The sequence below is a fragment of the Girardinichthys multiradiatus genome, chromosome 2, assembly GCF_021462225.1.
Source record: "Girardinichthys multiradiatus isolate DD_20200921_A chromosome 2, DD_fGirMul_XY1, whole genome shotgun sequence".
In the NCBI taxonomy this organism is placed as follows: domain Eukaryota; kingdom Metazoa; phylum Chordata; class Actinopteri; order Cyprinodontiformes; family Goodeidae; genus Girardinichthys; species Girardinichthys multiradiatus.
The window spans coordinates 48,356,781-48,383,145 of record NC_061795.1 but is presented as its reverse complement, the minus strand read 5'-3'; the positions used below and the strand labels follow the sequence as shown (position 1 = coordinate 48,383,145).

General features: G+C 39.3%; 1 protein-coding gene across 1 annotated transcript in view; it reads right to left on the bottom strand.

Annotated features, from left to right (window-relative positions):
- Positions 1–350: 350 nt before the first annotated feature.
- Positions 351–26,365, bottom strand: part of mical3a (microtubule associated monooxygenase, calponin and LIM domain containing 3a) — an 82,463-nt gene continuing 56,448 nt past the window's right edge. The window contains exons 41-46 of the mRNA XM_047387973.1: positions 25,560–25,653; positions 16,110–16,175; positions 13,536–13,577; positions 5,291–5,390; positions 2,836–2,909; positions 351–2,310 (exon numbers count right to left, since the gene is read on the bottom strand). Coding sequence (XP_047243929.1) covers positions 2,126–2,310; positions 2,836–2,909; positions 5,291–5,390; positions 13,536–13,577; positions 16,110–16,175; positions 25,560–25,653 — 561 coding nt within the window. The 3' untranslated portion in view covers positions 351–2,125. The remainder of the gene's footprint in view (positions 2,311–2,835; positions 2,910–5,290; positions 5,391–13,535; positions 13,578–16,109; positions 16,176–25,559; positions 25,654–26,365) is intronic.

Genomic DNA, 26,365 nt, shown 5'->3' with positions numbered 1-26,365 from the left:
ATAAACAGATCCCTTCAACTTGTGAAGATCACCATCCTTTGCTTGACCTTCCCGACCCACAGCAGGATCAGTCACACCTGAGGGATCATCAGAGTCAAACTGGCTCAAAGACATACAGTTGAAGTTCTGACAACTCACATGCAGCCAACGGCTTCATAAACCCTGTCCGAATCTGTCAAAAGCCAATAATCCACCATAATTTACACCATAGTTTATGTCACTTTAAGGTCAGCTGATCAGCACCATTCTTGACCGTCTTGATGCCGTCCACCCAACCTCACCAAAAGCAGAATTAGCTGTTTGCATTTTGTGAAATCCTTTGGTGGAAATCCATACATCACTAGCAGCGGTTTTTCTTCTCAGTGTACGTTTATTAGTGAGAATAAAAATACAACTGGACTGTCTCTTTAAGAGGTCAGAGTTCAGCCCCCAAACATGGAAAAGACCAACTGCATTGTTTTATTTCAGCATACATCCAGCACCCCTATGCATCTTAGCTACATAAAGCATTTACATTGCAATTTCTGTGTCAACAGAACAGTTTTACAAATTAGGATTCATTTTTCTTTACATATAATACAGTTTCCACACGTGTTAATAAATATCAGTACAATCAACTTAAACGTTTCACACACCACCTAAAACAACAGTCTTTTAAGTTCTGTAACGTTTTACCCACAGCTCGCGTCAGGTTTTTAAATGTACCCTCTGCCCTAAGCGGAGGCTATCTGGATTTATAATGTTGCCAAAAAATATATAATGCAGTTATGTTAGGAGCAAGTTGCATATTTTACATTTTGCACTCTTCTTGTGGCCCTTTTTAAATCATTTGCATGAAGCAGATTGGTGCTAAAATGGAGTTAAAATAGACTTAAAATCTAGTTCCACCTTAAAAACAAACAAGCTGGATTTAAATAAAACCTGAATGTGGAAAACAAAACTTAGGAAAGGCATCTTGTTCAAATATTCAGTATTCATCACATTATACTGTTGTGCAACTGTTCTGTAGTGCAGATATCACAGCAAACCCACTGAGAACATGCTGTGGCACAAAGTGAGTGACAGGAACTTCACAGACCTCTGCTGGTATGAGATCACACTGATAATACTGTTCTTTCCAACAGCTGTATTGGTCCTGCATCCCACAGCAGAATCAATGACAATCCAATATCAAACAAGCGTGTGTAAACTTTGTCAGTGTGATTTACCATAAACGGCATCTCACGACGAGGCCCGGCGTTATCGAGTCTGCGAAATGATTAAGGACACGTCACGTTCCTTCGCTGTATGTGCCTGCAGCCAAATTACCAACACACAGCATCTTAGGGAAGCATGACGGTTATGCACAAGTGCGAGATAATGAGATCCTGGGTACTCTCCTGTGAATTCTAAGAAAAAGTGTTCATCTGTTAAAAGCAAACATAAAAAAAACTTGCATAAAAAAGGTGGCCAGAGTTGGATTCTTAGTGTTGACTCACCAAAGAGAGAAAAAACATCCCCTTTCAGGGTTTATGTGTGGTTCATTAGGATGACACTCAGTCTCTGGAGAGAAAGGCAGCTACAGCAGAGCATGTCAGACTACAAAGCCTGACTGTGTCGCTCAAAGTTTCAACGCCTCTGTAGCTTCCTTTTCAGAAATGATAGGACCCTCGCCTGCAGAAAATGTGACTTGCTCAACACATCTATACACAAACTGTAGTTTTTCCTTTACAATTTCTTTTTATCAGCAGGACTGAACTGCAGTCTTCCCTTTATAGAGTCAGAAGAGAAGTCTTTCCACATTCTCCCTACGGCCCCCCGCTTGAAAGGATCCACTTCAAGGCTGGGATGATAAACCTGAAAATATGTACTCGGTTCTCCTCCCACACAGAGGGAGAGGAACTAAACTGCGAAATGATTAAACTGGACTGCCTTCAGGCAGAGGATCTGTAAACGCTGCAGACTGCTTCAGAGTCAGAGGCAGCCACGGTGTGTTTGTTGTGTTGGAAACATATTTACACATTCAGTGCTGTAGGTGTGACAGTTCTAGACCATTTGCTCAAGTCTGTGTACAGAGGACTTGGGTGCAGTTTGTTTTGTCAAATCCATTTTTTTCCAAACTTTATGAGCAATTATGTCTCTGGTTTTAGGCCCAGTTGAGGTTGAATCCTTTAGAGAGCATGACAGCCTCCAGGTCCTTGTCCTCTTCCTTTTCCCGGAGTCTCTGTTCCTCCAAGAGGGCTACAAGGGCATCGCGCTGCTCCACCACCTCCAGCATCTCATTCAAGATCTGCTTTTCCTGAGAGAGCTCCTTCTCGGTTTTCAGGTGGTCTGGGGAGAGCAAGGGACAACCGGGGTACAGATGAAAGGGAATAGAGAGACATCAAGATTTAAAGAAGCGACCAACAAACCAGGGACAACTTGATGAACTGAAATATCATCTACAACGTCAATTATTATTTATTTAATAATTTATTGACATGTTCAAATAACTATGGATCAATTTCTTCATGTATTTCCAGTTTTATTTAAATTATGATGTATCTAAAGCATCATTGTCGTATTAATTTATTGTCTTCCAACATTTTTATTTTTTTGGTACAGTAGTATAAATATTACACTCTGTAACCTATCAAGATTTTTTTTCCGTTGTTTCAAGTGTATCAGACTTTCAACATTAGTTTTTGTTTAAAATTAAGTTTATGTTTGTTGGTGTATTTCCTAGTGAAGCCTAAACCTCTTCCCTTCTAAGCGTCCCCCTAAAAGACTTTGGAAACAACAGAGAAGCAACCATCCGGAGTAGGGCAGCACAGGATTGGGATTACGGTTCGAGGGAATGAGACAAACAAGATTCACCTTCCACAGCCATTCGCTCTCTGAGCTCCTGCTGCAGTCGGCTCTGACGGTCCTCCAGCTCCAGCTCTCTGGCACTTGGAGACAAAATAAGTGAGAACAAAGTAAGTTTGAGGTTTTAACGTCACAAAATGAGACAGTTAAAAATGTTTGATGACTTTGCAAGAACATGTATTTGATTAGCAGAACAAACTTCAAATTATTATAGTATTGGGACTTCTTGTAAAATATCAACCCAAAGTTGAGCATAATTATAAATGGGAATAAAAATGACACTCTCTCTTTTTTTCTAAAGGAATAAAACCTGAAAAGTGTGGTGAGAATTTGTATTCAGCCCCCCGACCAATACTTTGTAAAAACACACTTCAGGTCAATTCTAGCAGATCTCGTCTCTAGGAGCTTTGAACGTTCAGAGACTGAAAGATTTGCCTATTATTGGATTTTTAAGTCAGATTCCCAGTTGGATTTTGGTCTGGACTTTGACTAGGCTATTCTAACACGTGAACTTTGATCTAAACCATGTATTGTATCTCTGGCTGTATGTTTATGGTTGTTGTTCAGCTGGAATTGTCCTGAAAACAGATTCTCCCACTTTAGCTGTTCTCCAGAATGTCCTCTCTGACCTGTCTGCTGGATTCCTTGGTCTTCATGATGCTGTTAGTTCATTATACTGAGATAAAATTATACTATCAGAATAAACCGTACTGAATAAACAAGCTTGGTCTGTCGTGAAATCTGCTTAAAACAGACTGAAGTTTGTGGTTGTAAGACGATAAAATGTGAAAAAGTTCAAGGGGTGTGAAAACTTTTGCAAGGACGCATAAACCTTTTAGCATCTATGGTTTCCAAGCAAATTCAATAAATAGTTATTGGCTCTTCAAAAGAAGACAAATGCCTAATCCAGAAGCTTTCAGAACATATAACAAGATAACAGCATAATTAAATGAATTTGTTTGAGAACGTAATACATTTATTTCAGTGAACAGATAGCTAGAGGAATTGTTTTCTCATAAAAGAATGCAGTGATTAAATAAAAACTGAACAGAAGAAACCCTGACTGTTTTTTTTATCTATGAACTACTGAGTCATCCCTAGTTCAGAACTCGGGACGATAATATTTACTGGCAGACAGTGAAACATGACGTTTGTGGCCACATGAATAAACATGGCTGCCGAATCCTTGACCCATCCGAAGGCTTTGTGGGAAGAAAAATCTTGTCCAACCAGACGATTTTGTAGAAATACAAGACGATGATGACTAAAACCTTTTAACTTCTAGAATCTGGATGAAATTTAAATCTAACACAACTCATATGACATCACAGCCCTTCTTCTACTGATTTAACGTATCATTGTGTCAACCAATATGCCCAGATTCCTTTGAATATGAGTTTGTGTTTTTAGAAAACATTGTTGCTTCACCCATTACTTTTTATATTTACTTCCTAGAGGATCCCTGATGAGAGCTACAGTGATTTGCAAAAGTATTTATACCCGCTGGACTTTAACGTATTTCATTGGGATTGTTTGTGATAGACTAACACAATTCAGGTCTGGACTTTGACTATGCCATTCTAACACATGAATGTGCTTTGATCTAAACCATCCCTAGTATCTCTGGCTGTATGTTTAGGGTTGTTATCCTGCTGGAAGGTGAATCTCCACCCTAGTTTCAAGTCTTCTGCAGCCCCTAACAGGGTTTGCTCCAGGATTGTTCTGGATTTAGCTCCATCCTTCCTCCAGCTGAAGAAAACTATCCCCACAGCATGAATTACATTGAGAAATACACTGTTTACCAATCTGGAGACTTTTGAAGACAATTGGTTGATAGGAATTTATGTGGGGGTATCAGAGTAATTGGAGGCAAATATTAAAGCAGACTTCTCAGATTGGAAACAAGAAAACTTGAAAACTATGCATTGTTTTTCGTTAATTTAACAATTATGCACAACTTAGTGTCGGTTTATCACATAAAATCCTAACATAATTCATTAGATTGTGTAACATGACAAAGTGGGGAAATGTTAATGGGTAGGACTACTGTTGCAAGGCACCGTATGTCTGAACTTTTACACTCATTTGCAAGAAAACTCAGGATTCATCAGTTACATATCTTAGAGAAATAAAACTCCCTCATCACTAGTTCTGCTTAGCAACACGTTTAGACCTTGTAGAATGGATAACATCAGACTTCCAACTATTGAGAAGGCTTTACTTTCTCGGGTCTTTTCTGAAAAGGCCAGTATTGTAGAACACTGAAAGTAAAAAGCTAAAGGCACATTCTGCTCTTTATTTTAGTATTTTTTAGGATGTAAGAACATAAGATAAAACAATTAACTTAAACAACCAAGGGAATGGTTTGCAAAACATTTGTCACATTCCAATGGAGCATCTTTTAGCGGCATCTTCTATGGATGCAAGGCAGATTTGATGAATTATTAAACATTAATTTACTTACAATATCATGAGTTCGGACTCATAGCGGACCAGGGCGTTCTTCTCCTGCACCAGCTTGAACCACTCCTGCATTAGCTTAGGATCATCCTTCTTGCCCATACCTGGAGGGAAGGAGGAAGCACAGAGTGGAAGTGAGGACCCAAATGGCGACCAGATGACGGGAATGTCACACAGACAAGGACTGAGACAGGCACAGAGACAGCCAAGCCAGGATGTCCTTGCCGAGGAACGGTGGGGTGGAAGAAGGAACTCAACACCAACGTGCTCAGTCGGGCCATACATGATGATGGCACGCAGAGAGGGGAGTTGGGCTAGTGGTTTAGTCTATGTATGCACTTTAGTTAAACGCACACACGCAAAACAAACAACCCACATTCACACACATCCCCACACACAAAGATTCCTGTTGTTGCATTGTTGAGTTTGTATTACCCAGTTTGGCCTGCGTGCTACATGCAGCTGCCTCCTCCTAACAGGAAATACTGTGTAAACAACAGCAGGTTTTTGAGACTTAAAGAATAAAAAGCAAAATAGATCATTTTCAAGCTTTTTCCACCTTTAATGTGACATAAATCCTATACAACTCAACTTAAAACAAAAAATGTGTTAGGAGGTAAAGTATCAAATAGCTGCAATAACCTCAATGCATACAGTTAAGATTATACTTTGGTGAAACAAATTTGAAACAAACTGACTGAATTCGTTCAGCTTTCTTCACTTCAAAACAGCCATCAGTTACATTATATAAGTTCAGCCGTAATTCGCATAAAGGTTACCAAGGATCAACAGGATCTCATTGACCAAAGGTACCAGTCAGAAGAAGGTTACAAAATAGCCACGGCATTATATATATTGACAGTATATACCACTGTATAGTAGGGACAATCATAAATAATTGGAGAAAATGAGAGAATTTAAGTACACCCTTTCATCAAACTTTTTGACAGGTGGGTGGGACTTCCGGTGAGGGCGGGATTTCCGGTGGGGGGCATATGGGCGCCATGTGGTTGCCACGTGGGCAGGAGGTCACGTGGTCAAGCAGGTGGTGTGTCCAAGGGGGGCGTAACAGTGGATGCTGATTGGTTGTCGTCATTAGGGGCAATACCTTAAATGAGTCAATTAAAACACAGCGTCATGATCCAGTAACGCAATCACCACATACTTGGGAAAGATGCCTAAGAAAAGATTCTCTTGGTTGCATACCCTTGAATTTTCAGGGATGGAATATGTTTTTACATTCACACGTGAAAGTGGATACAGAGCATTTGCTTTCATTAAAGCTGAAGCGTGCCCCAGTCGTACAGCTGGAGAGACAGTAACTTTTTTGATAAAAAGAGATGCTCCTAATATCCTGAGTTTGTAAGTGGAGTCTCTTGCGGCCATGAGACAAAAGGCATCGTTGGCTCTTGTAAGTTTAATTTTAAGGTCAACAGAGTTTAAAAGAAGTCTCTCGCAGAAAAATATGTCGGCATGCAGGGGGCCTAGGAGATGTACCTCCCTGGAATTTGCCGTAAAGCCTGTTCTGCTGTTAAGACCTTGGTTAGGGCCGTTAGTTGTAACAATAGAGTTCAGAGCACCTGCAGTGTCTTTATAAAAAAGACCAGAGCTAAACTGGGTTTTTAAAGAATCCTCAGAAAAGTTTAACAATGTCTCAATCATGGCTCTATATGGATGTGTAGCGCTGGATTGTGAAATCATTCGATCTCCGAGAGTGACGTCACACTGACTGAAGATGGTGTTTAACGGGTAGTTGATGAGCCCTACAGGTGCATCATCCGGCAGGTTTGTTCCATCCTCGTTAGTAATTTTCACTCTGAGATGCAACAGCGTATCGTTGAGATCCAGATACTTTTCTCCGTCTCCCGGAATGAAAAACTCGATCGGCCCTCCATCAGTGATTACTGATAAAGGCTGGATCTCGGTGTAAATTTTATCTTCGATCGATAGCTGCGTCATCGGGGCAGAAAATAAGTCCAACTCTGCCAGCGTGCACTCTGATGATTTGTTATGTAAAAGAGCCATTATTTAAATATATCAAAACTTGCGGATGACTTCCTTCCTCTTCGTTTGTCAGCTGCGACTGATCTCCTTTTTCGCGTTTGTCGTTGTTTTTTAACCGTCCTTAAACGATCACCAGGGGGTCTTGTTCTGGGTCTTTTGGATAAAACCATAATTCCTGAACCTTCTTGACCGTCGATGTGTGCAGAACCACTCATTTTACTCACGGCTCTACCGATGACATCCGAAGCGATATTTGATGCAGCCGTTTTAAGATGGGGTTTTGCAATTGCAAATCCTTTTTTAACCAGAGGGGATACGAAGCGGAATAATTTTGAAAATAATGATCCAATTCCGCGTCCGTACATGACCGGGGCCCCATAAAACCCTGGCAGATTACCGCCTGATTGACTTACATAGTAATTTACAAAGCGATTTGGATCACGTCTCAGACTTAGATGTGCCATGTTCTCTCTTGCCTGCTTGATGCAGTGTTGAATGACCAGCGTAATATGAATGATAACCAATCAACCTTAGAGGTTATATACATATCTCTGGAATAGTTTATACAAATAAAATTTATCTCAGGCTACGTTGTGATATCACCGGTCTGAAGTGTAGTCTTATGACGGTCTTTCCATAGACGAAATTTACAGGAACGTTTTGGTCCGATTTAATTTCTATATTGATATTTTCAATATGTCTTCTGGAGACTGGAAGGTAGTGGGCGGGGTTAAACGTCTGAGTAATCATATCACTGAATGTGCCTTGTACTTTGACGGTCCGCAGTAAAGGTGCAAAAGTGTCGCCTACTATTTGTGGGCTGACCACGTCGCTGTAACAGTATAGGTGATAGAAACCAGCCTTTATATCCGCCGGAAAAGGAGCCAGTTTTGGTTCAGAAACATGAATCCATTCCCCTGGTTTCACGCCAATCATATAAGCTAGAGTGCTGAAGAAGCGTATTTCATACGGACTATTTGCTTGAAATGCAAATCTCTTTTGAACTTTGCTGAATTTAATGCGTAAACCCGATTTCAATTTTTTGAAAAACATTTCCATCTCTGTCTCGAGTTGAACAACGCTGTTATAGTAGCCACTTCTGATCCTTTGCGTATTGATCTCCACATCACCAACCTTCCTCCATTCAAAGTAGGCATCATAATCCGGTAAATTATGCCATGTATGAGGGTATGAAATCTCGGCTAATGCAACCATCCATTGGCCTTCTAAATCAATATGTTGAGCTAAATTTACACGGAAACTTGAACTGGTATTATTTTTAAACACTTCCATGCTAGCATTAGATGGAAGAGTAACGTAAAAGCCATCATCCTCTACCTGACGGTTCATGATGCTGTGTCAACTGTGAGGTTTAGTGCAAACCTTTTTTATACGTTTCGAAGTTCATCAAACTTGATCCAACTGTTGAATTTCTCAGGCCAGTTTTTCCAGCTTACAAAAACCTGTTTGACTCCCTTGACCGTACGTCGTTTTAATATTTTTTCCACTTGATACATCTTGTCGTTAAATATTTTTACTTTTTGAAGTTCCTCAGCGTAAAAGGAACCCTCGATAGGTTCTCCATCCAAATCTTTGAGTTTGTATACAGGAGGAGAACGGGGTATCCGCTCATACACTGTAAACACTTCATCCGTAAAACTCTGTTCGTATTTTTTGTCAAACACTCCACGGACCTTGGATATTCTGACAAGATCCCCTTGTTTAAACGTTGTCACTGAGTCCTTGCAATATCTGTTGGACTTGACATCATACAGATTCTGAAACACTTGAAAGGCATTTTCAGGGGTCACTTCCATAGGGCTCATTTTAATGCTGGAGTGGTAGGAATGGTTGTAGCTTCTAGCTAGGTTTTGCAGTACATCGACGTACCGCCGGGTATTGTTAGCTGTAAAATATCTCTACATCCTTGTTTTTAATGTGCGGTTAAATCTCTCGACCACTGAAGCTTTTGCTTCACTCGCTGTGGCAAAATGTTCAATACCGTGTTTCTCCATTAAAACTTTAAATTTCTTGTTAAAAAATTCTTTACCGGCATCAGTCTGAAGTTTTTTGGGAATCTGACTTTCTGTAAAAACTGATTCAAATGCCTTTACCACCTCAGCGGCTGTTTTCCTCTTCAAAACTCGTACATACGCCCTTTTTGAAAAGATGTCAATGACTGTTAATAAATAATTATAACCATCATTTTCCATGGCCAGAGCTTGCATGTCACAGAGATCAGCCTGGAACTGCCTCAATGGTCTTGTGACAAAAACTCTGTTTCTCGGGAACTTTATTCTTGCAGGTTTATGTAGAGTATAGGTATCTTCTCCTGATAAAAAATCTTTAACTTTTTCAACCGCAACCTTCTTTCCCGTTTCATCTTGCATAACCCTCCTCAGCCTATCTACACCCCCAAAACTTCCCGGATTTGAAGGGCTATAATATACTTTCTTCATCAGCCGTCTTCCTGCCATCTCTGCCGATTACTTGTTAAATAATGAGAAAAAACACACAGGAGGGTAGATTTATCCTTATTTTATTTTATTTTATTTTTTGTATTTAATATAAACAAAAAACAACCAGAAAACAAAATCAGATAAAATGCAGATTAATGCAGATGAATTCAAACACTACTAGCTTTTTAAACAACACTTTTTGGGAAAGGTTACTATGTTCCTACTTTAATTGTATTTAATAGTAAAAAGAAAAAAGAAGAAAAATCATATAATGCAGATTAACTAAAGTACTGGAATACTAAAAAAGAAAAAAAAAAAAAAAAAAAGAAAAAAATGATACAACAAGTCATCAAACATGTGAGATCAGTTTGTCAGTCCATAGCACTCTGAAACAGAGTTAAGTTGTTTGAGATGTTTCTCATCGACCATGCGATCATAAACGTGCGCTATTGCACTGTGGATGCCTTGTACCGATTTCAGTTCATATAAAACCGTCTTGGCAATCGTCTTCACTCTGAAGTCATCCGCTTGTATGCTTCGAAGTACCAGAAGATTCTGAATAGCAGGAATGAGTTTGGGGGTTACGAGTCGTCGTACGATGCGTTGAAAGTTGACTTGGTAATAATCCTCCCCCAGTACCTCCAGGCAATGGTGTTGACGCTGGCTTGGGTGGTTCGTTATACATCCATAGCAGGTTTCTCTGAGATAGTTCAAAGAGGTTATGTTGAATAAATGAAGTATCGCTGTTTTCACCGTATTGATGAGGGTGGTTGAGAACCAACCGTCAATTTCGTCCTCCTGGTTACTCTCATCCTCTGCTGAAGGCTGAGGGTCCTCCATCGGTTCCAGGGTTTGTGTAGGGGCTTCGGTAGAGGGTGAGTAGCCGGTGGCTACCTCCTCCTCCACGACCACCTTCATGTCTTCAGGCAGGACATTCGCGTCTACAGACTCAGCCATGAATAGCGGTGATGGTGAGCAGAGGTCTGGAGAAAGCGGTAGATATTTCATGTTGTATCCTGTAGGTGATGCAGGACTGTAGTGGTTTTCTGAGAATGAGGATGTTGAGGTGGATGGTGAGAAGAGGTCAGGGGAAGGCGGATGATATGGTCCAATGTTGAAGCTTTCATCGTGCTCAGGAGAGAAGTGGATCTCTGCTCGGTGGTTGTAGAGATCCCTGTATGGTGTCGGTCCACTCATTCTCATGATACGATTCTCAGTGTCTGTGAGCTTGCAGTTATCCCCCCGTATATATATCATAGGAAGGGGCGTGTCCTCAGAAGAGGGTTCGTTCTAAACGTAAAACAGGAAACGTCAGCGTTTTTTTCACTGACATGACATCGATCCAACTTCGTGACTTTTGGAAAAGGTCGGAAAGACGATGTCCAATTTCACTCATCTTCTCTGCCCAAGCTTCAAACGGCAGAGCCAGCATTGTCTTGAATACGCCGCAGTCCTGATTGAAAGCCTCCAACACAAACAGATCTGAGGGACTCGTCCGGTTGTTCCTGCGTCTGCTTGCCCGAAAAGACCAGCGGCCATTTGCTGTGGTTTTTGACCCCCACACTGCGCTAAAGAGAGGTTCTCTCTCAGCTATTTCAACATCGGATGGTATATGAAACATTCTCGCCCGTTTTACAGGTCGAGGAGACAGTTCATTTTCTTCTTCTTCTTCTTCTTCTTTCTCCCTCTCCTGCCTTGAGACTGTTTCAGGGCTATCATTAAGGTGCGGGATTGCAAGCTTTAACACAGCCCAGTCGCTGTGGGTGAGTGTACACAGAGCCAGTGATCCATTAAATACCTCGTCTTGATCCAATTGATACAGGCAAAGCTCTCCTATTTCATACATGAAAATATAACCCCAGCTGCCAACCAGGCCATATGGCTCCAAAGACCATTCTTCCTGCAGAGTCTTGAACGGGGGTCTTTGTACCCTGCAGATGTAGTATGTTGATTTCTTAGGAGCATTCAATTCACGGGATGAATACTGGTAGACGGTCACTGGGGTTTCGCACAGAACTGACATACCTCTTGGCCGAACCGAGGTCTGATTTTCAACCATGGTTGTTGAAGTTGATTTTGGATCCTCATCATCGGTAGAGTATGTCACGACGGGAATTCCGATAGGTATCTCCGTTGAGGAAGTATATGATGCAGTTGCTTGTTCATCATCATCATCTTGGCACGCGTTGCGTTTCTCCTCCGCTTGACGATAAACTCTCTTAACTCTAGCCATTGTTGAACGGTTGTCCTTTTTTTTCCAACGAATGCTGCATGTAAAGTGCAGAGTTTTATCTCTGTATTTAAAGTAAACACTAAGGCACGCCCTATTGTTTTCATTGGGTTATTCAAGGTTTAACGATGCTTACAAACACACCCCCTCTATTTTTAATTGGTGCTGATGCCAAACAGTTTCCGATAATACCATATTTGTCTTGTTCTATTTATAACAAACACACCCCTGTGTTTTAATTGACTCATTTAAGGTATTGCCCCTAATGACGACAACCAATCAGCATCCACTGTTACGCCCCCCTTGGACACACCACCTGCTTGACCACGTGACCTCCTGCCCACGTGGCAACCACATGGCGCCCATATGCCCCCCACCGGAAATCCCGCCCTCACCGGAAGTCCCACCCACCTGTCAAAAAGTTTGATGAAAGGGTGTACTTAAATTCTCTAAAATGCAAGACCACAGTAACAAAAACTGGACATTTTCCCACATTTGATGAAAACACAAGGACACAAACACTGAAGAAGCTGCAGGAATCTCTAAGAGTCATTGGTAGGTTCTACACGTGAAAGCAATCTGCTGTATTCTCCATATGTCTGGATAAGGGAGTAGTGACAGAGACAACATGCAACATCCAGGTCAGGCTAATCTGTCATGGTCTGAACTTTAGGACAATGCCGAAATGTATGTCTGGCACACAAACAGCATTACGCATCACCAGAAAAAACTCCGTACCTACTGTGAAACATGGGGATGGCAGGATCATGCTCTGGGGTTATTCTGCTTCAGATGAAATGAATTAAAAATGGAACGGCTTTGCTAGAATTCAGAAATAAATATAACAGTAAATGTGTGGGGTCACCTGAGCAGAGAAATGGACAAAAGATGTCCTATTGATAGGTTTGGAAACCTTCTGACAGGTAGAGGAGGCAAATATTACTGAGTCAAGATGTGGGAGTAGTGCTGTACATGACTTACATCACATTTAAAAAGTGGAAAAAGTCTGGATATGTTTTACCATGCTAAATTTAAATTACTGGAATTTTAACTAGGAGCTATGGAAATATTCATCCTGCTCTGCTCATATAAAGCCTGACAAACTGAAATAAAATCCTTTTAGGTCTCATTAATGCAAAGCGGTTCAAGGGGTAAAACTAAGAAATGCTATCTGGTCTTTACAGATGTACTATTAAAAGGTTTAAATGTTTATGGAATGACTCATAATAGAGACCAAGTAAAAACTTCATGCCTTGTATTTAGTTTGCTCCAGCGCCACTGGGATCATGCATTGCATTCAGAAGAGCTACATTCCCCTCTTTATTCCTGCTTTGTTCTGCAGAGAAGACCGGACTATGCAGCATGCTTGGAGACATGTGATGCTGGTATAACACACCCCAACATATAAGCAATGAAACTTTTCATTTATCCTACTGCAGTAGGTGGAGCGAAGCGGTTTCTATGAAATACCAGAAGGCAATCGTTGATGCAGCAAGACACACTTAGCTGGGTTAGAGGCGGCTCTTGCAAAATGAAAAGAAAAACAAACATCGTACACAAATAAATTGCATGGCTTTGGTCTCCAGGAGGGAATATTGCTATTGACAGAAAAAGAACAAAGACAGACAAAGCTGAGGAAGAGCAGCTCACACTGAAGAGCAGAGCATCAAACTGAAAGCAGAACAATTAAGAAATCAAGACAGATATTTCTAACCTATTCTGCATTTGTTTCTCTCCTAAACAACAGTATTGTTCCACCACCACCAACCCCCAGCATATAGTTGCTGAAATCTGGGAAAAAACAGCAACATTTGAACAAAAAACATAGATTCAACACAAAAATGAAGCCAAGTTTCCTCACAGATTGAAAGGTCAGGCATAGTTAAACTCACAGCTGTTAGATGCAGATACAAACCAGACGACGCATTAAACTTTAAGACTTGTTGTGGGTAAGACCTGATTGTTTATATCAAACTGTCACACCATGCAACTTTATCAGCCCTCAAATACACACTTGCCCAGAAGCTTGCAGGTATCAGTATAAAAAGGTATTTGCATATTTGAACAGCAGAATCCACAACAGCAACAACAAAAGGGATAAATAAATCCAATTTAGCCAAACATCAACAGGAAACATGCTGTTGATTACAAATGTGTGCTAATAGTTTTCCCTCGATTTTACTGCAACGTTTCAGGATTAATGAACGGATTTTTTTTCTCAGCCTACATTTTAAACCAGGATCTCTGTTTGCTGAGAAATGTTGGAAGCTGCATTATGTTTTGTTACTGTTGAACGGTTCTTCCTACATCGAGATGACAGGAACAGGTAATGGTTGGCTCTGACTTTGATGTTGCAAACCCAAATAATCAAGCTAAAGAGGCAGAACAAGCTTAATTAGCATGTGCGCTAATGTGTCCAGAGGTTGATCCAAGATAACAGGTTCTGAAAAGCTGGTAACATGAACTGATATTCCATAAGCTAACACCATTATTATAATAACATTAAATGATTAATCCTAAAATAATTGCTACAGGCCGTTAGTGTGCACCTGTAAATAGCTAAGATGCTAATTGCTAATATATTAGCTTAAAACCTGCCATGAAGCAAAAATTCACCCGGTTTGGGTAAAATCTGAAATTTGATAAAATAAAATTAATACCCAAAGCAAAATTTAAAAAGGTTTTTAAAATATCTTTCCTAATGATAATGCTTTTTTTACTCTGATATCCTTTAATAGGATTTTAAACCAATAGCAACATAGTTTGTTTCTGTCTGAGATTAATCCAGAGAGAGAGAACATTTGACTGCAAGAACAGCATTAGCTTAAAGTGATCAAACATGTGAGATAGACTAGAGGCCGGCCTAAACAGTCTGTGTAATGTGACAGATGGTGTCCTCTGAATAACATTGTAACCGCGGGTATTATGTGGAGAAAGGTGAGACTTACACATTCACTGCATGGGCCCCTAATATAATGTATTTTACTGAAACTGTTCTCGTGGGAATGTTCTAAGGCCTGTGAGCATCAAAGTGACAGTTCTGGTCAGACCAGATGTAAAAATGGCAAAGTCTAACCTGAATTCTTTCAGGATGTTATTGTTTTGAATTACAGTCATTACCGATAGTCATTCACCACTGCAATGCCAATTATAGGTTGACTGGATTCGAACATGGTGCGCTTTTAAATCCTTCTGTAAAGTGCCTGTTTGTTAAGTACCCAACCCACTACATACATTTCTCCTGACTTTCTCCTCCTCACTGGAGAAATAAACATATAAATATTTACTTTATGAACTCAAATAGATTAATACTTTGCTAACACCTTTGTGTTCTAGATGCAATATCTTCACCTATTCGGCTGCCTAGTGCTTGATTTTTAGCACTCACATGTTTGACATTTTTCTTGATTTTAGAGATGGAAACTATTGTGAGCTACAAGCCTAAATACACCTGAACAGTAAAACTTAAAAATTATGTGCCCATTAAACTAAGCTCACCTTATGCATGTAAATATCTACTAATATAAAAGTGCTTAAAAATAAGATCTCAGTCATGTAAACGTATACAGACTCTTTTATTGTTTTAGGCAGGGTGGATCCATGTTAACTGGAGGCTTACAGCACTGTAGATTACACACAAGTTATACATTTATGTATCAAATATGTACAACCTAAAACCAATAAAACAATAAAGCCAATACAATTCCTCACCTTATTGGTGATAACGGTCTAGTTTTCCTGTAGGTGGGCACCCAACACAACTTTTACAAAGCCTGATATAAATCAGTTTGTGTGCTTCAAGACTTTTGATGATGATCTGCTCATTTATGATCTGCTCTGCTGCAAAGGTTGCTTTTATTGACCACACCAACCAGTTTGGACAAAAATTGTTCTTTGGTATCTAGTATGCACCTAGTTTACTGATAAATTTAAACTTTTATTTAAAAAAAAAGAATAATCGCCAGTGACTGTTGTTTCTGTCATTGTCCTTCAAGATGGAAAGTGAGTACATTTGGTAACGTAAATGAAACCACAAAATAGGCGAAAAGAAGTAACCCAGTTCTGGAGAGCCTTACGATTGAGAAGGCGACCTGCCACAACTGTTGATACATGCGGCAAGGTTATGTTACCTTCAGAGGAACAGCAAGGGCAGAGGAAGAGTGGTCTTCGGCGAGGCATCCCCACAAATGGCTCAACTTCCACAAGACGGGGGGGGGGGGGGAAATAATGTGAGGGAGGGACACAGATGGTGCAGAGGCCAGGGAGAAGGAAGCATGAGAGGATGATGTAGAAGAAAGAACAGGACACCACAGAAGCACAAAGATGGGGAAGGAAGGGGAAGGAGAAGGGTGTGGTACAAAAGAAAATATCAACTTTGAAAAGTCAACAGAGGACAGCAGCACAGAGATAGGGAGAAGAAGACCAATCCCCTAAAGAGAAGAGCTGGGAGAGATAAGCTGTGTGGTGTGAGAAATGAAAAAGGGTAAAAACACAGAAGGGAAAAAGTGAAAACAACAAATCCAGAAGAATGAGCTGGAAGAAAATAAGCCCCCCCGTTTGATCTTCCATTTGCAGCTCTGCAGATAAACTTCAATTAGGTAACAGCTCCCTATGTCAGTAACAAAATGGGAATAGCCTACAACATATGGTCAAGGTTTATCAAAGGACATAAAACGATTAAATACCATAATTACAGCCATTACTGATCACCAGGGTATCCATCACATTCACATACACAGGTAATTGCTTTGTCTTTAAAGAGCCTCTGTGAGTTAATACCTACATGAATATGTTTAGACCATCCAGCCTAATTTCTTACCAGTGTGGAGACTTTTGAAGTTCGGAGACTTTTGAAGTGCAAATTGGGATTTATTTTTATAATTTGATTCCACTGAAAAGATTTTACAAAGAAAAAAGGGACGATCGTAAACAGCATGGGCTCCTTTAATAAAAGTCCAAATAATGAATGTAAAAAATGTGTTGCTGAGACAACATAAAAAGGATGTGGTGCTTGTCTGCGACATAGTTAGGAGGTTTTACGGTTAGTGGTTGAAGAGCTTTGGGGGGCATGAAATGCTGGATAATAACAACAAGAGACTATCACAGAGAAAAAAGGGAAGGCTGCAGTTTAGGATGTGTGTTTTGGAAAGATTGGAGTCATAATGGCTTTTTAATAGCTTCTTTGAATTATGCAAATATTTCTTTGAAGTGCATTTTCTGCTCAATAAATTTCTATCTGTACAAGAGTAATTTACTCATCTGATTTAATTTTTATGGAAAACTACATTTAAGTGACAGAATATAGGAAAAAATTATTGGTTTTTGTATCACCTGAAAGGCTCAAACATAACTCCAATAAAGCAACCACATACACTGCAGTCAGTAGCAAAACGTATTCATCATCCCTGCAAATGAGCTACAATATATCGCCACTACAGACCCACAGCACCAGAAACAAAACTGTTTACAGCCTTTATAAATTTGGTCTTTGACACTTTTCAGAGGGGTCATAGGTGAGAATCTGAATGCTAGGTTTTAAGTGGTATATGGAAGAGAGAACATATTACTTTTGTTTTATCCTCGCTGCACTGTCTGCCTATCAGTTTTGAGTTCATTGTAAATTCCTTTCATTTGTTTTTAAAGCTTTAAATGATTTTGCTCGCCTTGTACCTCTCTGACCTGCTGCACCTTCACTCTTTTCACTCGGTTGCTCACATCAGCTGAGCAGTCGTTGCTGGAAAGGCCGAGGACACACCTCAAGTTCTGAGGGATTGGGCTTTTTGCCCTATTCAACTTGCAAATTAAGCAACAGATTCCCATTACAAATTAAAAAAGGTTTCTTCACCAGCTATTGTAAAACTTCTTTCAGGATGCACCTCTTTGGCTTGGGTTTCGACCCAGTATGGGATGCTATTTTAAGTGGGATTAGATTGTTTTATCTGATCTTCATGTTGTGCAATCTAAATGATACTTTTTCCCATGTTTAACTGTAAATATTTTATTTTCTTAATGTTTTTTTTTAATCCTTTTTACTGCCATCTTTAAATGCTTTATAAATAATGTTGACTTGGCACAACAGGAACTAATACCAAAAACTATGCCCAGAATTCATGCATAGTGCATGAGACCAACAGCTAAGAAATGGAAAAACATGCTGGTTTTGAGGAGATGGAACAGCACGCTTCTGGTCCACCTGTTATCGCAAAGAACTTTAAAATGCTCACCTTTAAAATCTCTTCACATTGACCTGCCAGCAAGCAGCAGGATAAAACTACACAGATCTGGCTCAAACATGACGAAACACAACTTTCTCCTGCATCTTGCCGAGATTCCATTGACTAAATAAAACTACTCTCGGAAAAACACTGCTGAACTCACAGGAGGCGTGTGGAGAAAAAGATGGATTGCTCTGTAGGACAACAACAGACAGGACATCAAGTCTCACCCAGACAAACAGAGACAGCTACTGTGTACCAACCACACTTTAGACTCAGCCACTGCGATTAAAGGGTTACAACACTGATCTATCAGGACACACAACATAAACACTCTGGGAATAAAGCAACTGAGCAGGTATGAGAAAGCAACTGTTAGAAATATAATGCAGAACTACAGCAGGATAGATTTCTGAGTAGAAATGCCTGGCCAGCTGTTTAGTATGAGTCAGCTCATGGAGGTTATATAATGCTTTTGGTCTGTGTGTGTGTGTTCTTGTACTTGCTGCTGAGTAAAAATCGTATTTTTATCGCAAAGTGAGGACATTTTGACAAAGTGAGGACATTTTCCTGGTCCTCGTTTTTCCAAATTTCATTCTAGGGACAGAGCTTAGGTTCAGGATTAGGGTATGAACTGGTCAGGATTAGGGTCATGCTCTATAAATCAAGGAAAATGAGTGTAAGTCAATGGAAGTAACTGAAAAGTCCTCATAAAGATAGTAAAACATGGATGTGGATGTGTGTACGTGCATTTGTGTGTGTGTGTGAAGAGGGAGAGCTAGGTTTCATGTCCATTTAAAATTTATATATTCTATCTTAAATGTGCAAATTTATGAAATGAAGGCTAAGATGAAACAAGCCAGAAAACTGCATTAATTGGATGTATTTAATCACAAGAACGTGAATTTTAGAACCAGTCCAAACAGGTTGATGGAAGCTCATAGATCTGAAATCCCCTTTGTAAAATGAGTTGGTGGTCTGTTTTAAAAAAAATAATCTCTTTAAAAGATAAAGCTTGTACTTCCGTTTCACATTTTAAAATTTAAAACCCTCAAAGAAAAGATCTGTTGGTCCATGTCTGAATACTTCTTTTTTTTTTTACTAATCCTGTCAGTGGAATTATACGCATGCAATAGTCTGAACCATTTGGGGTGAACACAGTGGTGAAAAGTGCATCTATTGGAGACAGAACCAGAAAAACACATAAATTTAGGGCACGATGAACAAAACTTCCAGTTTTAACTGCGTAGCTCCTGCATAAATGGTTAAGTGTTTTTGTTTAAGGAAGAGGCGATTGGAGTTCATGACAAAATCTTATTCCCAGAACCTGCAGTTGGTTTAATGTCTGTGATTTTGTCCCCAGGAAGCCCTGCAGGGATGTTTTGTGTTGCCTTTTTTATTTTAGAAGTTGAACACTAAACAAATCTGTGTTTTCCTCTTACAGTCAAAGTCATTTCACCCTTTACAATAATTTCCACAGTGAAAAAGATTGTATTGGCTGCTGCGTCCTCAGAGACGGACAGCTCTCTGTAGGACAGAGCTGGACATTTAGCAGCTGAAACATGAGTCACTGCATTTTAGGAGAGTTTATGAAGCAGGAAATTAATCTTTTCCTTCAGTTTTGGGACCGAACTGAAACATGCAACAAACCAAATGATCAAAACAAACAAAAATGCTAATATTAGCTTAGCATTTTAGCTAAACGCTCTGGATGAAAACATTATCAGCATCAGCAAGACTTGAGTTTGTGTCAAATCACAGTCATTTTCAAAAAATGTGAATATTATTAAAAAGTTAATTTATTCCAGTAACTCCATCACTGTGTGACGTACGTTATATAGATCCATGCCTGATGTTTTCAAGCCTTTATATCTGTTTATGACAATTTTCTTCTTACAGCAAATGAAAACAGGAAATTTAGGATTAGAATATTATATCAGACCAATAAAAAAAAACTTTTAATACAGAAATGTGTCAATAATTATTAGTATGTTTAATACCTGCTTAAAGGTTATTATTTTCAAAAGGAACTTTTAATCTGATGAACGAGCCTCATCAGAAGACATTTTGATTAATTGAATATGACTATGGTGATCTTTGCAAAAGCATTCATTCCACTTGTACTTTTCCACATTTTGTTATATTGCAATCCCAAATGTTTATATATTTTGCCAGGATTAAATTTGACAAACCAACACAAATTAGTCCACAATTTTCTACATTTTTGACTAATAAAAATTTGAGAAGTGTGACTGGCCTTTGCGTTCAGGCCCCCTGTGAAAACACTTTGTAGATTCATCTTTTGCTTCAGTGACAGCTGCAGGTCTTTTGGGATTATAACTCTACATAGCCTTTGCATATAGGCCAAAAGGATCTACCAGAAAGGTCTGACCAGAGAGCCTGTTTTGTTTCCTCAATGTGGTTTGAGCCAAACTGTTAACAGGACTTCTTATGAATTTCTTTCAACCATTTCTTTCTTCTCGCCACTCTTTTATAAAGGCCAGAGTTGTGGAGTAGACTATTGATGATCAACAGATTGTAATGGGTACACAGTGGATCTCTGCAGCTCCCCCAGAGTTCTCTGGCACGCCAGGCTAAGACAGCGTTAACCAGTTTAGGTGGACCTCCACATCTTGGTTGGTCTGCAGTTGGTCCATCCTCATATTCATGTTCAGATGATGGATTGAACGGGGATCTGTGAGACGTTCAAAGCTTGTAGAACCTAACCCTGCTTTAAACTGAACCAGAACCTTCTCCCTGGCATGTCTGCTGGGTTCCTTGGTCTTCATGATGCTGTTTGTTCTCTAATGTTCTCCAACAAACCTCTGAGGCCAGAAACAGAACAGCTCCATTTAGACTGATATTTAGTCACATACCGATGGAGTTTCTTCACTAAAAAGGTCACTTCCAAGGGCCAGTGGCTGCAGTGGATTTTATTTAGGGGTATGAGAGTCCTGATGGCATATGCATATCACACTTATCAGATTTCTGCAAGTAAAAGCGGAAATTATGCATTGTTTTGTGTTGATCTGTCACATATAATCCCAATAAAACACTAAAGTTTGGGTTTTTTATGCAACTATGTGGGAAAAAGCTTATTAAAGCTGACAAATGATTGAGCTTTGGAAATTTTAGGTGATGTGTTGTCAGAACGCTATACTAGCTTCAATAACCCAGTTATTTCCATGTTGGAGGAGCCTGCTCAAGCTGTCCTGCAGAAACTCCTGCTGGGACAAAATATTTGTTGCAGCGAAAAACAGACAGAAGAGACTGAAATATTCTTGACATGTAGTGTGCTCTTTTAGTGCACTTTATTACTGAAAACATGGTAGCTTTAAAGATGGAATGAATTTAGCAGATTTAATAAAATATTGGACTGGGGCTCTGTACCGGGACAAAAAAGCCATATTGGGACATCCCAGCTACATAGTTTCACACAGACTTTGTCTAAAAAACTTCACCCTGTCATTGGAGAAATTTGGATCAGTTCTACTACCATCAATGTATTGCATAATGTATAGTTTCCAGTTTTTCTTTGAAAATACAGTTTTTTCTCCTCTTCTTGTGCTCATATATTTGCCGCAGTCTGTAATGTACAATCTGCAATACAAGAACTGACAAATACCAGTTACTCTCATACTTTATTCATAACTTCATGGAGATCAAAGATGATCTTTCTAGAAACAGTGTCTGATCTCTGATGTCACAATAGTAACGACTAGAAATCCAGTGAGGAAGGTGGACGGGAATGGGTTTAAGAGCACAAACAGTGCAAAGGCTAAAAGCCGACCTATCCACCAGACAATGAAGATAGACATGTGGGGTACAAAGCTCAGGTAGTAAAACAAGTAGGGGAAGGAGAGATTGGGTTAGCTATTGGGTTAGTTTTAAAGCGAGATTTGAAATACATACCGCCCAGATGCAAGTCCAGGATTTCACTGTAATTAGAATCTCCCCAATAGTCTACAATGACAGGGTAGATTAGAGATGGGAGTTATTTTACACGACCCCAAACTGGGCATCCAAACACAAACACACACACCAAAATCTTCAACAACAGCATGTCATGCAAACACACAGACACACTGTAGCAACACTCAGAACAAAGAGAGTTCGCAGTACTCACCACAGTGTGTACTGGAGTGCAGGAGGTTTGTGCAAAACTAATGTAAACTTGGATTTTCCAAATATAATAAACAGACTAGTGCATAGATTTGCTGTACTACCGTTTACTGGGTCAGTCTTGGTTTAGCTTTATGGTCAAATGCATTGAAGAAAGTGTCGTTTATGTTACTGAATTCCGTTTTAGACTCGAGGTTAGTTTGGATGACAAACTACAACCAGTTTGTGTGTTGAGAGTAACAGAAACAACAGATAAGCTTCAGAAGGCTGTCAATAAAAAGGGGAGTTGTCCAACAAATATCTGCATCATTTTACTTAACCATCTCAGATATTTGCAGAAACTCTTCTCAACAGAAGAAGCTGTCAAACTTCCAATCAATGCCTGATATTTTGCTTGCAGTTTAAAGATTGAAGAGTGATCAGAGTACAGAAACTCTCCTCGTTGAGAGGCAGCATGAGAGACTAAACACATTCAGAATGAGCACAGACAAATCAATGTTGGGATACACATTCTCCTGATCGCATGCAGCTCTGAACCTTAACGATGGCAGACATGTGATGAACAAACGGAGATCAACATGGAAATGGAAAACTGCTGCAGTGTGTCACCACAGATGGAGTCCACATGACAGTGTACAAGAAGGCAACCCAAGTAGGTCTAATACCTGATCGTCTTTTGTGCTGTTTGGGTAATGTATAAGTACCTTTATACATGCCTTTAAGAGAGTAGAGCAGTATACAAGTTACAACATAGTTCAACATTTGATTATGTGAATATTTGATGGGAGAAATAAATCTGGTTGATGGAAAATGGAGAGGTTTTAACTAATGTTTGAGTCAAAGCACATGCATCTGCATAGAGCATGTTTTTATTTTATTCTAGTATTTTTGTTAACATAATAATACATTACATAAATAAAGTTTGTTAAAAATAAATTCCTATCCATGATTAAAGGGCAAATACCATCATATTTTATACCCGTTAAACCTATAAATGTTGAAAGTAGGGCGAAAGAATACCAGGAAAACTATTATTTATTTTTGAAAATTGCAATAAAAATATGGCCTGAAGTAACATTTTTCTCACTTTTCTCATTAGGACATTTACGCCACAACGTTTTGTGAGCTTATGCTGAGCACAATTTCTATCAAGTTTGTGCATCAAGGGCAGTGGAAGTCCATCCAAACAGTCAAATATGTTATCTCCGTGCAGAAAATTAATTCATGTCCCTTATATAATAACTGACGTGTGATTTCACACACATTTATACTGCATATTGTGATTCTATATATTGTGCCGCTCTAACTGAAAGCACGAAACATAAATGAGTCACAGTAGACTCATCTATTGTTTCTCACCAAAGTTTTGAAAGGCATTTGTAAAACCTTTCTAGTCAAACATCTTAAAAACAGGAAGTGAGAACCATATATGGATAAAGACCTGTATCTGCAGTGTCTTCATTGGAAACAGACCGCTTTCTTATTAAAAGAGGATCTTCATATGTGAATATGACAACTAGATGTGTGCCCGATATTTGGAACCATAGAAAATGATGTAGCAAGCACTTTCTCTACAAAGATCATGTATGCTGGGACCGAGGATGTACTACACTAAAGTAAATAATCAAACAACAGAGGCAACTACAGCTGTTGTTTATGAGCATAATGTTTTTCAGACAAGAAAGTGCTTTCTCTTAACTTGGTTTTTACTGATTATGTGCTCTGTCAGCACAAAACATATGCAGATGTTTACGGATCCAGTTATGGAGTGTTTGATTTTCTATCCATCAACCGAATATGTAGCATTAGCTTGAAGTCACTTTTATGGGCTAAACGTTGTGACTTCTGCACAGAAACTAGCTAAGGACGGCCTTATTGAGCTTATGTGGTGTGTCAGACAGTTATCTTGGAATAATGTGCGACAGCTACATCAATGTAGTCCATTAAACCCTAACAAGTGAAACCCAGGCTGAAAATGTGGAGAAAAGGGAGACTTCCACAATCACTGCATGGCAGGCCTGTAAACATAACAACAATGCAGCTCAGGACCGGAGAAGAAATTAAAACATTTATCTGAATATTTCCCAAATTTTTGTACTTCAAGTTACAGCTTTTGTTCCCAAGTGTTCATTTGTCAATGGTGGTAAATTATGGGCTTGTGTCACAGTGCTTTAAAATCCCTCCAAAGGGTGCCGGTTTGTAAGGTCTTCAAGCTATATAATTTCCACAACCTTTTTCCTCCTAACTGGGAAAAACACCATTCAAATCTTCACTTTATGAACATAAATTCAAGCTGGAAACGTTGCTATCGCTACTGTTGTTGTGGCTGAACACCGACGGCCAAATTTGAAGTTTCATACATCTCATTTTTCATCAAATTTGGGTTGAATTCTCAGTCACCTGTTGTTCACATTTTTTCATATTTCTGGATTTCAAGCATGGGAATAAAGAAAAAGAAGATATCCACCTCCGGAACTGTTTTCCTGCATGTTTTAAAGGTGTCACTACTCCAACCCATTTGAATCAAATACATTTTTGTACTAGCAGGTTCCTGCAAAACTGGATGACATGCTGAGGAGGTAGTTCAGCCATTTAAATTCCCTACGTTGCAGCAGGGACACATCTGAGACACGCAGGACACCAACTATTGAGGACTAGAGTTGGACGCCCCTGGAATATTGTGAGCTACAAGCTTGAAGACAACAGAAAAGAAAATGATGATATATGCCCTTTAAACACTACAAATACCTGTGCTGCTAAAAAGTGTTGGAGATTTGTTGTCTGTGATAGTCACTTGCAAACAGCATATTAAGATCATTACAGGGAAGAAACAACAGTTTCATCTACAAACAAATCTACTGCCAGATTTTACTTTGAGAGAACTGAATAAACTGTAAATGTGAACAAATTATCTAATTTCATCAGAATCACTGCAAAGGGGTCGGATTGCGGCTATTGCCTTTGGAGCAACAGGTTTCATTCATAAAGGCATAAAGATGAAATGAAGTCTTAAAGGGTAGGCACCGGTGGAGCACCAACTGTGAAATAAGATGTAACTGTCAGATGTAAAAACACTTTTAAAAATTAATATAAGCATATAATCAAAGTGGCGACAGCTATTAGCCTTCTAACTGTCGATATCATGACAAATATGTGGTACTATTAAAGATAACACAGCCACATGGAAGAAGACACTGATTTAGAAAATAAATGGTTGAATATGAAAGTTAGATAAGTTGTTACCTGCTTCTCCCCTGAGCGCTTTCTCCACAGCTACACCCCTCTCCTCCAGCTGCCTCTGCTTCTCCTCCACCTGCTCCAGCTGCCTCTGGATCATCTGAGCAGACGTATAAAGAATGAATGACTCAAAAAAGTGGAACAGAGTTCCTGAATTAACAATAAGCAAACACTTAATTCACATATTAAAAAAACCCTTATAGGACATGTTCACTTCAGAGTTTCCCACTTCTGCCAACATCCCATCTCACTGCTGCTACTGGGGAGTGAAATGCCCTTCATCACCCCAATAAACATCAAGGAGAATTCAATGGTCCATTTGAAACCAGGCATGCTCTTGCCAAAATAAGGTGAGATCTTTCCATGTAATCCATGCAACATTTAGTAACTGCTCACAATTAACTCCATAAAAGTTACAATAAATATCCTTATGTGTAATCCATGCAATAATTATTAAAACACAGTTGAAGCAGTGAAGAGTGAAACAAGCATGTTCTCATATTCTGGAGCTGGGAGACTGGAGAGGCCTATGTGGAGCCACATATTATCTGTCTTATCTTTTGCAGAAGTATAAACAACAAGTATCCAATGATGTATGATGATTTTATATTCTTTCACATGTATTAAATGAAATTAGTAACCTTTGATTAACAAGTTAAAAGATGTATGATTGAAATGTAAGAACTGAGAATTAGAGTAAAAAATAAACATTCAGGTTCGACATTCTCAATCAGCTATATATGAAAGAGATATAACATTAATCATTTGTGAAGCATGAATAAAAAGGATGAAGTGATGGTTTTGTAACTGTG